Source organism: Alligator sinensis, unplaced genomic scaffold (assembly GCF_000455745.1).
Source record: "Alligator sinensis unplaced genomic scaffold, ASM45574v1 scaffold872_2, whole genome shotgun sequence".
Taxonomy (NCBI): domain Eukaryota; kingdom Metazoa; phylum Chordata; order Crocodylia; family Alligatoridae; genus Alligator; species Alligator sinensis.
Window position 1 is genome coordinate 1336347 of NW_005842132.1, and position 11254 is coordinate 1347600.

The 11254-nt window shown below is 55.3% G+C and overlaps 1 protein-coding gene across 1 annotated transcript in view; it reads left to right on the forward strand.

The window, feature by feature from the left end:
- The window catches only part of ITPR3 (inositol 1,4,5-trisphosphate receptor type 3), an 80274-nt gene that overhangs the window by 48481 nt on the left and 20539 nt on the right, over positions 1–11254 (forward strand). The window contains 17 exon segments of the mRNA XM_025205840.1: positions 57–308; positions 689–833; positions 1184–1331; positions 2088–2284; positions 2489–2618; positions 3348–3405; positions 3706–3871; positions 4428–4592; positions 5168–5236; positions 5518–5643; positions 6326–6448; positions 6839–7039; positions 7630–7881; positions 8344–8469; positions 8989–9114; positions 9782–9902; positions 11207–11254. The exon segment at positions 11207–11254 is cut by the window's right edge and continues 182 nt beyond it. Of these exon segments, the coding sequence (XP_025061625.1) occupies positions 57–308; positions 689–833; positions 1184–1331; positions 2088–2284; positions 2489–2618; positions 3348–3405; positions 3706–3871; positions 4428–4592; positions 5168–5236; positions 5518–5643; positions 6326–6448; positions 6839–7039; positions 7630–7881; positions 8344–8469; positions 8989–9114; positions 9782–9902; positions 11207–11254 (2453 nt within the window).

An 11254-nucleotide genomic window follows, 5' to 3' on the forward strand; every position in this document is an offset into this window, starting at 1 on the left:
CTCCCCTGCCCTTCCTCACTCCCTTTCTTCCTTCTTCCTCTGTGGACCCCTCACAGGTACCAGCTGAAGCTGTTTGCCCGCATGTGCCTGGACCGCCAGTACCTGGCCATCAAGGAGATCTCCCAGCAGCTGGGCGTAGACCTGATCTTCCTTTGCATGGCGGATGAAATGCTGCCCTTTGACCTCCGGGCTTCCTTCTGCCACCTCATGCTGCATGTTCATGTGGACAGGGATCCCCAGGAGCTGGTGATGCCCGTGAAGTTTGCACGGCTGTGGACCGAGATCCCCACTGCCATCACCATCAAAGAGTGAGGAGCACTGGTGTTTCCAATCGGGACGGGGGGACAAGCCAGCACAGGGGACATTCCCTGGCCCACATCTGACCTACAGCAGTGTCTGGAGGTGGGCTGTGGCATGTGTGGAATGAGATTTGCAGGGTCCAGCTAGCGAGCAAAGGTCCCTATCCTTACAAAGGCCACCAACAGGACTGGCCTAATCAAGCCTCCTTGTTAATAGTCTCAGTGTCAAGGCCTTGGAGATGGAGCTCCCCTCTCAAAGTCAGAGGGACAGGCCAGGGGAGGCTGCTCTCAAGGCCAAACCTTGCATGCTGTTCCTCCAGACGGAGAGTCTCAAGAAAGGGGAGACGAGCCCCTCTCCTGCAGACTTAGGGTGCTGCTGTTTTCCGCAGCTATGACTCCAACCTGAACGCCACCCGGGATGACAAGAAGAACAAGTTTGCCAACACCATGGAGTTCGTGGAGGATTATCTCAACAACGTGGTGAGCGAGGCAGTGCCCTTCGCCAACGAGGAGAAGAACAAGCTCACCTTTGAGGTGAGCGACCTGTGCTGGCTGTGTTGTGGAGAGACGCACCTCAGGGTTTTAAAGCCAGCCTTAGATGGGACATTTTAACAGAGCACAGCCCTTATGACCTTCAAGAGATGGTGCATTATCTCCGGCTGTAGAGAGGACTAATAAAAATTTAAGGGGCAGTTCTTATCAATTTGGTCTCCCATTGGCAACACTATCCTGAGATAGACAGCTCCTGTCAGCGGGGCAGGCTAGCCAGCCCTCTTGGAACGGCCTGTTCCCATTGGCGGGCATCCTAGGACGCTTTTCTCCGGCTTTCCTCTTCGGCTGTCTTGGTCACAGAGAGGTCTGGAGTTTTTCTTTCCTTCCTTCAGGTCGTCAGTCTTGCCCACAACCTCATCTACTTTGGCTTCTACAGCTTCAGCGAGCTGCTGCGCCTGACGCGGACTCTGCTGGGCATCATAGACTGCGTCCAGAACCCGCAGCTGATGGTGCAGGCCATGTACAGCGATGACATGACAGGTAAGGCTCCCTGCGCCTCGCTGGCTGGCCCGTCCCCGCCTGCTCCCCTCACATCACGGATGATCCCAAACAAAGCCTGATTATTTTTGGAGACGCTCATTGTCCTCAGCCCCATGGATGTCAAGGGGAGCTGCAGGTACCCAGAACACCAAGCCAGAAGCCAGGCTGTCTGGATTTCACCCCTTAGGAGGACAGACTGTCATGAAATACTTGGCACTTCCCAGCTTCAGCAGGGCCAAAGACGCTGAGAGCCGAGCGCTGCGCCTATCTGTGGTGCTGCCAGAAGGAGTCAGACTTGAAATCAGATTCTAGCAGATTCCCACTGACTTCAGTGTGGGGATTTTGCTTGAGTAAAGATGGAGGGGAAGAGAGGGCTTGCTGTGCCCCTGGACTCATTGAGGGTGTGGTCCAAGTGGGTAACGAGCTCTGAATTTGGCCTTGTAATAGTAATAAGTGCTAAAGTGGACACGCTGGATGAATCCTATGTGGCTTCCCAGGCTAGTCAGACACTTGGCTGGGATGGTTTCATCCAGGATGATCCTGCCTGGAGTAGGGGGCTGGACTACATGACCTCATGAAGTCCCTTCCAGCCCTACTTCCGTATAATCCCATGCGTCCTCCCAGCGGTGGAGTTTCTAGTCCGGGGGACAGTTGGGTAGGTTCTTACCAAAGCCCCAGCATGGCATTGGGAGCTCAGCTGTAGGTCCTTTTGCATACTGAAGTTTAGCTGTCTGCCGCCTGCGGCGGCTTCCCCAGGAAAGAACGTGCGGAGATCCATCCAGGGTGTTGGCCAGATGATGTCCACCATGGTGCTGAGCAGGAAGCAGTCCATCTTCAGCCCACCGAGCCTCAGTGCTGGGGCAGCCCCTGAGCAGGTGGACAGAGGGAGGACCATAGAGAATGAAAACATCGTGGTGATGGAAACCAAGCTGAAGATCCTGGAGATCTTGCAGGTTGGGGCCTCATGGTGATGCAGCACCTGGTTTATGAAGCTTGGAGGGAAGGGGTAATGGGAAGTAATGGGGAAGTGGCAGATTCCAGTGCTTCAGTGTCAGTGGCTAGTGTGGGGCAGGGGTGCAAGGAAGGGGCATTTCTGTGAAGATTCAGCCTGCCTGGAGAGGACATTTACTTCTGCTCTCCTTGCCCTGCTGCCCCAGTTCATCCTGAACGTGCGGTTAGACTACAGGATCTCTTACCTGCTCTCCGTCTTCAAGAAGGAGTTTGTAGAAGTGTACCCCATGCAGGACAGTGCCGCCGATGGGACAGCTCCGGCTTTTGACTCCACAAGTAACTATCTTCCCATCCCTTCACATCCGGTTGGCCCTAGTACAGCTTTAGATTCAATGAGCCACACAGACCATGTTAATTGTCAGCTGAATAGCACTTGGTGTCTTACTGCTTCCCTTAACTGGTACAGGGTGCTCTGTGCACTGGATATGCCAGGTTGGACCTGGCTTTGATTGTTAGGTGCTTTGGTCCGGGGGGGTCCAGCCAGGATGTTTGGAGAAGGCGAGATGGCAGGAAATGAGTGGCTTGGGAAAACACTTTCTTTGCTCTGTGTCTGCCTGGCTCTTGTACCTCCAAGGTGCCCCTCGCTCTGGTATCAGCTCAGTAAATGAAAGGCCATATTTTCCTATTCCTTTGGCCTGTTTTCCCTCCGTGCTGTCAATTCTTCTCATTGCTATCATTAAAACCAGAGTTAAATCAGGTTAAAGCCTCTTCCTGTCAAATCCTGTTTTCCAGTGCGATACTGGCAGGGTATGGGCACAGAGGAGGAGTTGGGGGCTTGGTGAAAAATGACTAGGGAAGGGCCTTGAGGCAGGTACCAGTGATACCTTCATAGAGACCTGGGTAAACAGCACAGCCCATTTGGACCTCAGCAGGGCAAGAGATCCCTTTCCTCGCCATCTGCTGGGAGTTGAGATGATTTGCCTCAGTGCTCCCATCTCACCCAGCTCCTTATTCCCTTCCACTGGTCTAATTCTCTCCACAATCCCTTTGGTTTTCCCCTTTCAGGTGCAGCAATGAACCTGGACCGGATAGGCGAGCATGCAGAGGCCATGTTTGGTGTGGGGTAAGTTGCTTGGCTCTTCTCTCCAGGGGCAAATTAAGCTGTCTGTGGAGGCTCCCAGTAGAAGTCTTTCTTCTTTCACCTCTGAACAGAGGCATTTCTGGAGAGTGAAAGCCACAGGTAGCAGAGAAGCTGTGTGGCTGGGAGCTTCAGTAAAGTCCTGCAGTTAACCTAGCAGCCCTCACCAGCTGTAAGGACGGAAATAGGATAGCACGGGGTTTAGATAAAGCAAGAGGGAATCCAGTGATTCTACACCAAGGGGAGGGTTGTGCTGAACGTCCGGCTCTTTCCTGCCGTCTCCAGAAAGTCAAGCAGCATGTTGGAGGTGGACGATGAAGGCGGGAGGATGTTTCTGCGTGTGCTGATCCACCTGACTATGCATGACTACCCATCCCTCATCTCTGGCTCCCTCCAGCTCCTCTTCAAACACTTCAGCCAGAGGCAGGAGGTCCTGCACACCTTCAAGCAGGTAATGTGGGGAGGAGGTAGTTGGCATGTCCCACTTGCTTTGAAGAGGGGGATGTGCAAGTGGGCACCCAGAGGGCAGAGAAGGGCCATGCTTCCAAGATGCAAGCACCAGTGCAGCCCAGGTTGGCCAAGACCAGAGGAGGGCAGAGTTGGAAAGCTCTTTGGTGGTCGTGGTGTGAAGTGAGGTAGGGAACAACATCCACAAGTGGCTGGCACATGCCCACAGCATAAAACTGTCATTGCTTTGACAGCAGTGGTTGAATGCTTGTCCAGCTAAAGAGGTGCCCTCAGTGTGGTTCCTTCCTCAGAGTACCCTGATGGGGGACATTGCAACAGCCTTACTAAGCCCTGCAGGGCTCCAGTTTAGTAGGCTTATCCTCTGCAGGCCTAAGCAGCTGTTCCAGTGAAGAACTGCACCTGTGACTTCTGTATGGCAGGGGGAGGGACGCGAGGTGCTGGGACAGAAGGAGGTGGCATTGCCCACACGTGGGTTTGCCTTGCAAGCTGGTTCCCAAGTGGCAGAGCAGGCTGATCTTCTCCTGGCAATATCCCTGCAGGTCCAGCTCCTGATCTCGGCACAGGATGTCGAGAACTACAAGGTAATCAAGTCAGAGCTGGACAAGCTACGCACCATGGTGGAGAAATCGGAGCTCTGGGTGGACAAGAAAGGCAGCTCCAAGGGGGACGAGTCAGGGGAAGGGAACAAGAAGGAGAAGAAAGAGGTATGACAGCCTGAGCATCTCTCTGCACTGTCGGGGATGGCAGGGACAGGGATGCCTCTGGGCCCCCCTGTTCAAATCCAGCACAGGGCACGGATGGGTGCTGCCTCTTTGCAGGCTCTGGGTTCGGCACCCTGAGTCCGCATGACTGAGGCAACTGCAGTGATGCAGCTGATGCTGGGGAGGCTGGCAGGAGCCCTCATCTCTGTGAAGGGCGGGGGGGGGCCCCAAATGGACTCTCCCAGAAAATGGGGTCTCGTCTTGGAAAGTCACAGCCTGGTGCCTCTCGGGATGGGCTTTAAGCAGCCCTGAGAGACTGTGGCAAAGGCTGGATCCTGCTCTCAGTTACATGGGGCTGGGATCAGGATGGATCCCATTGGGAGGAACTTGACCCAAGTGAGACTGGTGTCACAGGGCAAGGTTTGGCCCTGAAGTGTGAGTAAAGCCCAAAGGGCCAGTTTCATCGCTGCTGTGGCAGTGATGCCAGGGCTGGGCAGGTCGCTCAGGCGTAGCCTTCATGCTGAGTTCCTGCCTTCAAAGGGGCTGAGGGATATTCCTTGCTCTCCTCTCCCTCCTAGCACACAGCCGACGAGGAGGTCAGCGTCCCGGGGGAGAAGAGCAGTGAGAACTACCAGATAGTCAAAGGGGTAAGCAACAGCATCTGGGAAAAGGGGCTGGCCTGGCAACTTCCACAGATGAATGGAAAGGCTTGAGTTCAAGATTTGTGTCCCTTCCAAGCCCTGCTAAGCTATCAAAGGCTGTGAATTTAAAAGTCAAAGGCAGGTCTTATGCTGGGGGTGGGGGCTGAGCGGGTGTGGGGACGGCATGTACAGCTCCCTGCATGCTGCATTTCATAGGAACCCAGGATATCCTGTGGTGGGTGGGTCTCCTAACAGCCGCTTCTCTTCCCTGTGGATTCCCCCTCCAGATCCTGGAGCGGCTGAACAAAATGTGCGGGGTTGGGGAGCAGGTGCGCAAGAAGCAGCAGCGCCTGCTGAAGAACATGGATGCCCACAAAGTGATGCTGGACCTGCTGCAGATCCCCTATGAGAAGGTGGGCGCAGGAAAACTGGGGAGCATGCGGGGTGGGACAGGAAGGCAGTGGCCTCTGGCTGCCCAAGCTGCTGGCCTGTCTCAGAGCTGCGGGGCATGCACCTGCTCTGGGTTTGCCGGTAGTTTCCTGCATGTTGGATGGCCAGAGGCAGTGTGCGTAAGGGTTAAAGCAGACTGGACTCTGGGACACCTGTTTTCTCTTTCTAGCTTGGCCACTGACTCACTGCATGGCCCCAGCACATCGCTTCACTTTTCTGTGCTTTGGTTATCTTCTCTGTAAAATGGGGATAAAAACTCTTATCCATCCTTGCAAAGTGGCTGGAGATCTTGGGTGAAAGGGACTGGATGAGGGCATCTCTAATTGTACCTTACATGTCCTATGCCATAACACAGGCTTTGACTGACCAAAGGAGTCTGGTAGCTGGGCTATCACAGGGTACCTACACCCCATGTCCTATGCACCTACCTGTACAGTACTCTCCATGGGGCTAGGTGTCTTCCTCACCCCAGCAGTGGATGCAAGACCTCCTAGCTCCTTTCCAACCTTGCTTCTCTGCTCTTTGATCTGAAGCAGTGTAACCCAAAGAGACGTTATCTCACAGGACAGTGGTGACTGTCCTTGGGTTGAATTTCTCAGCCTTTCCCTCTGCAACTAGCGATCTTCTCTTCCCCTCTGTGCTCAGGGCGACATGAAGATGATGGAGATTTTGAGATACACCCACCAGTTCCTCCAGAAGTTCTGCGCTGGGAACCAGGAGAACCAGGCCCTTCTGCACAAGCATCTCAACCTCTTCCTCACCCCTGGGGTAAGGCAAAAGGGGCTTCCTGGCTGATCCCAAGCCTGGACCAGAGAAAGTGGCCAGGAGGTGGGTTCAGAGCAGCTGAAGAAGACTAAAAAACTTGCCCAGAACTATTGAGGGAAGTTCTTACCAACACAGCAGAGGTGTCAGGGCATGGGCTGGGGTCAGTGAGAGGTATTAGGAGAATGATGTGGGAAAAGGGCAGGGTTACAGATATTATTGACAGTAGAGAGAGATCAGGAGCAAACAGGAGAAGGAGAAAGGGGCAGGAGATGGTGAAGAGTGGAGGGGAGACCCATAAGAGGGGGAAGCAGTGCGGCTGAGAGAGCAACTAGGTGTCACCAGGGCTTGGCATGGCCCACTGACCTCACAGAGGCATTGGTCCCTTGCCCACAGCTGCTGGAGGCCGAGACGATGCAGCACATCTTCCTGAACAACTACCAGCTGTGCTCGGAGATCAATGAGACGGTGCTGCAGCACTTCATCCACTGCCTGGCCACCCACGGCCGCCACGTGCAGTACCTCGACTTCCTGCACACCATCATCAAGGCCGAGGGCAAGTACGTCAAGAAGTGCCAGGACATGATCATGACGGAGGTGAGAGTCTTTCCAAGACGCTGGTGGTGGGTGTGTGTCTACAGGCACGTCGGTAGTGTGTGTGGGTGGGCAATGTGCCCCCTCTCCTTCAGCTCCAGCCTGTGTGCCTCGGCGTGGTGTTGGGAGGGGGATGCCAGAGCTCGCAGGATGGGCATTCAGATCTGTCTGGGCTGGCTGCCATGACTCAGTGTGGAGCTGGGGCATGCTGTGCTATAGGCAGAGGGGTGGGGGTCCCCATCGGGGCAGATTGTCCCCTCTGAGTCTGTGCCTGGCTCTCACTTCAGGCTTGTCAGCCTGGCTTCAGACAGCTGCGGGGTCCTCAATACCATTAAGAACAAGGTTTCACGTTGGGGTCCAGAGTCAGTGGCCTTCGTGGCTAGCTCTGTGGGGTTTTTTAAAGCTGGCTGCCTCAGTCGTGTCCTGCAGCAGGGAGTTCCTCAGCTGGGGTGTTTTTGCCCTATGCTGGAAAATGCCACTGTAAGGGCGTTGCCTGTCTTCCTTGCTACACTGAGGCAGAAGCTGGTTGCTTCCTCACAGGGCTTTTCCATCCCCACTTTCTACAAGCCATGACCGTCGCCCTTTCTCCACAGCTGACCAACGCCGGGGACGACGTGGTGGTTTTCTACAATGACAAGGCATCTCTAGTCACCCTGCTGGAGATGATGACGGCAGCTCGGGATGGGGTGGAGGAGAATAGCCCCCTCATGTATCACATCTCCCTGGTGGATCTGCTGGCCGCCTGTGCTGAGGGCAAGAACGTCTACACGGAGATCAAGTGCACGTCCCTGCTGCCGCTGGAGGATGTGGTGCGGGTGGTGACACATGAGGACTGCATCACCGAGGTACCGGCCCAAATGGGCATGGGCATGGGCACCAGTGTGCTGAGAAGATAGGGGGTGAAGGTTTTAATGAGCAAGCAGGAGAGAAGGGGCGAGCGGCATTGATGAGACAGAGAGACAAGGGGGACTGGAAGAGGAGCGGGGGTTCCTGATCGCGTGGCAGTGGAGAGAAGGGACAGGACGAAGAAGGCAGAGGAATATCATGATAATGGTACAGCATGGAGGAAAGATGCAGGAGGAGCAAGGAGAGCAGGTGGAAAAGAGGGGTGAGGGGAAGGGAAACAGGCTCAAAGGAAAGAGGAGATGGAGAGAGACTCAGGGAAGGGGTAGGGGAGGCCTGGCTCATGGTTCCTGCCTGGCAGCTCCATTGGTGGCCTGGAGACCCATCTGGTGGCATCAGGAGATGCTGTCTCTGCCCCTCTTGCCCCTGGCTGACTCGCACCCGGGCTCTCCCTTCCCTCGCAGGTGAAGATTGCATATGTGAACTTTGTCAACCACTGCTATGTGGACACAGAAGTGGAGATGAAGGAGATCTACACCAGCAACCACATCTGGACTCTCTTCGAGAACTTCACCCTCGACATGGCCAGGGTGCGTGACTGGGGCTAGAGCGGATCCCAGGGTGGGGAAATGGGGCAGAGGCTACCGCGTAGCTCTTCCTTGGGATGTAGGAGACCAAGAAGCTGATGGTCCTTCAGGCTCCACTGAGGTTCTCAGTAACCTCATGAATGGCCACTAGCACAGCTGAAACGCCACAATGAAATGGGCCATTGCAAGATGTATGTAGATAGCAAGAGCTTGCTGTAGTGTTGGGAGCAAGGCGCTGCACTGACCATGGCTGTCAGGGACATGCTGCTGTGTGGCGGTCCCATTTGGTAAGCAGGAGCTGTTCTCCTCGGTGCTGTCCCTCCAGCAGCATCTTGAAGCCCAGAAGACATATGTCAGCTAAAAAGTGCCTTCCTTGCAAAGCTCCTCAGCTCAGGTGTCTTTATGCCCTCTTCAAGGTGGATCCCCTGGCCTTACCTGAGTCCCTGCCTGTCAGGGCAGTCCTTGAACTGGGCAACTTCCATCCCAGTGCTTTCCACTGACCCCATGTGTCCATCCCCGCAGGTGTGCAAGAAGCGAGAGAAGCGTGTTTCAGACCCCCCGCTGGAGAAGTACGTGCTCACCGTGGTGCTGGACACCATCAATGCTTTCTTCAGCTCTCCCTTCTCGGAGAACAGCACCTCACTGCAGGTAAAGGGAGGCCTTCCTAGTGTTGAGCACACCCATGGCCTGGCATCTATTCAGGTCTCCCAGACAGGCTAGGGCAGAAGCTACCAGTGAGGAGGAAACCAGAGACAGATGAAGAGCCAGAGGTCAGCCTGAGGGGAAGCCACCTGTGCTGAGGGTCTGGGGCTGGAATTTGGGCCGGATCCTTTACATTGGCCAAACATGGTGGGGGCCTGACCATGCCCTCCATCTTGAGGTGTCAGAGCATTGGCATAGAGAAGACTCTGCTCTGTCACGAGCTGGGAGGACTTTGAAACCAGATAAGTTTAATCCGACTTGGGATGTCCTTGCCCGTGTGAGTCGCAGGCCAGCTCTGGGAAACTTTCAGCGAAACAAAAGGGGCAGGGACCAGCGGGGCTGGGGGGTGGTGTTTACAGAGTAAAGCAGAGCACAGTTCAGCACACAGAGCCCTGTGGGGTCATGGCAAGAGAGCAGAGCTTCATGGGGCCGAGCCTATGGTTTGCTGAGTGCCGGGGGGAGGTTGATCTGAAGCCAGGTCAAGATGAGGCATGTGCGGGGAGGTGGGACCTCAGCAGGGCTGTGTCCAGGGAGAGCCCGCAGGATGCATGAGCAGTGCTGATGGGTTTTATAAGCACTTGTCCCATGAGGACCTGCCTCCTTTCTCTCCCAGACCCATCAGACCATCGTTGTGCAGTTGCTCCAGTCCACCCTGCGGCTGCTGGAGTGCCCCTGGCTGCAGCAGCAGCACAAGAGCTCGGTGGAGGCCTGTATCCGCACCCTGGCTATGGTCGGTAAGGAGCAGATTCTCCTGGGTCTCACCATTCAGGGGTTGCTCTCGTCTCTGATGTGGTGGATCTGGGGCTCGGGCCAGGCTGAGGCTGTCTGGGAGGCAGCTGGCATGACCAGGGTCCCCTTTCAGCAGACTCTATCCATCTCCTCCTGCATATGATCCAGGCAGCAGCAGAGAGGGCTCTGGCAGCTGCCGGGTGAGCCTTGGTGTCCCCGTGCTGGGTGGGGACCAGCTTCTGAATCTATGGCGGGGTTGACTCGGGGATGTGCCTCCAGATCGTGCGCGTTTCTGCAGTCAGCTCCGACTGTGGCTCAGCAGCTGGGTGAGGTCAGGATGTCTTGGGAGATTCCTGGGGTTTCCCGCCGATGGGAGGCTGGAAGCAAAGCAGGCGTTTGTGCCAGTTTTGCTGGAAAGTCTTTGGCTTCCATCCTGCCTGCTGTGGCTGACTCCTGGGGTGGGCCGTGAGGGCTGCTGAGTCACAGAGCGGAAAGGATGGTTTGGTGACATGGGCACCGAGCGGGGCCTCGGAGAGGACGAGTTCAATTCCCAGCTCTTCCCTGGGATGCCTCTGCCTCATTTTAGCTGTGCAGCTCCGCTCTCTCTGCCTTGGCTTCTCACCGGTGAAATGGGAGTGGTGATCTTTCCTCCCCTGGGTGGTGGGAGCGTGGCACCTTCAGCATTTCCCATGCACAAGCCCTGTGTTGGGTCCTGAGGCCCAGAGGTTTGAGGCATCTTAGAAACGTAGGGCTGGAAGGAACCTGCAGCGATTGCCTCGTCCCACCTCTTGCACTGAGGCAGGATCAAGTACAACTAGATCCCTGAGCAATATTTGACCTGTTCTTTAAAACCTGCAGTGAAGGAGATACCACAGCCTCCCCCAGTAGCTTGCTCTAGTGCTTAACTTCCCCTTAAAAAGATTTTCCTCATCTCCTAATCCTCTTTTTTTGCTGCAAATTAAGTTGATCACAGCCTGACCCAGTCCCAGAAGATTGGGAAAACAATTGAGCACTGACCTCTTTGCTACGCCCGTTTGCCTCAGTGGTTCCTCTCCATAGACACTAGTGGTCCACAAGGCTGTGACAGTGGTCCACAGGTTGCCCTGGGTCACACCTTAGTCCAGTGATGATGAGGAGACACGATGGCTCGTTTTGAAGGCTGATGTTGGCCTGCTGGTCCAAAAAGTTTAGCAACCCCTAGGTTTTATGTCTTCCGTGGTCTCCTGTGGGTTAGGGGAACTGGCTTTCTAACAGGCCTGGGAGCAGTGAGATGTATGATGTTCCCAATCTAAGTCTTCCCTCTCTTCAGCCAAGAGCCGCTCCATCGTCCTGCCCATGGACCTGGATGCCCACCCCA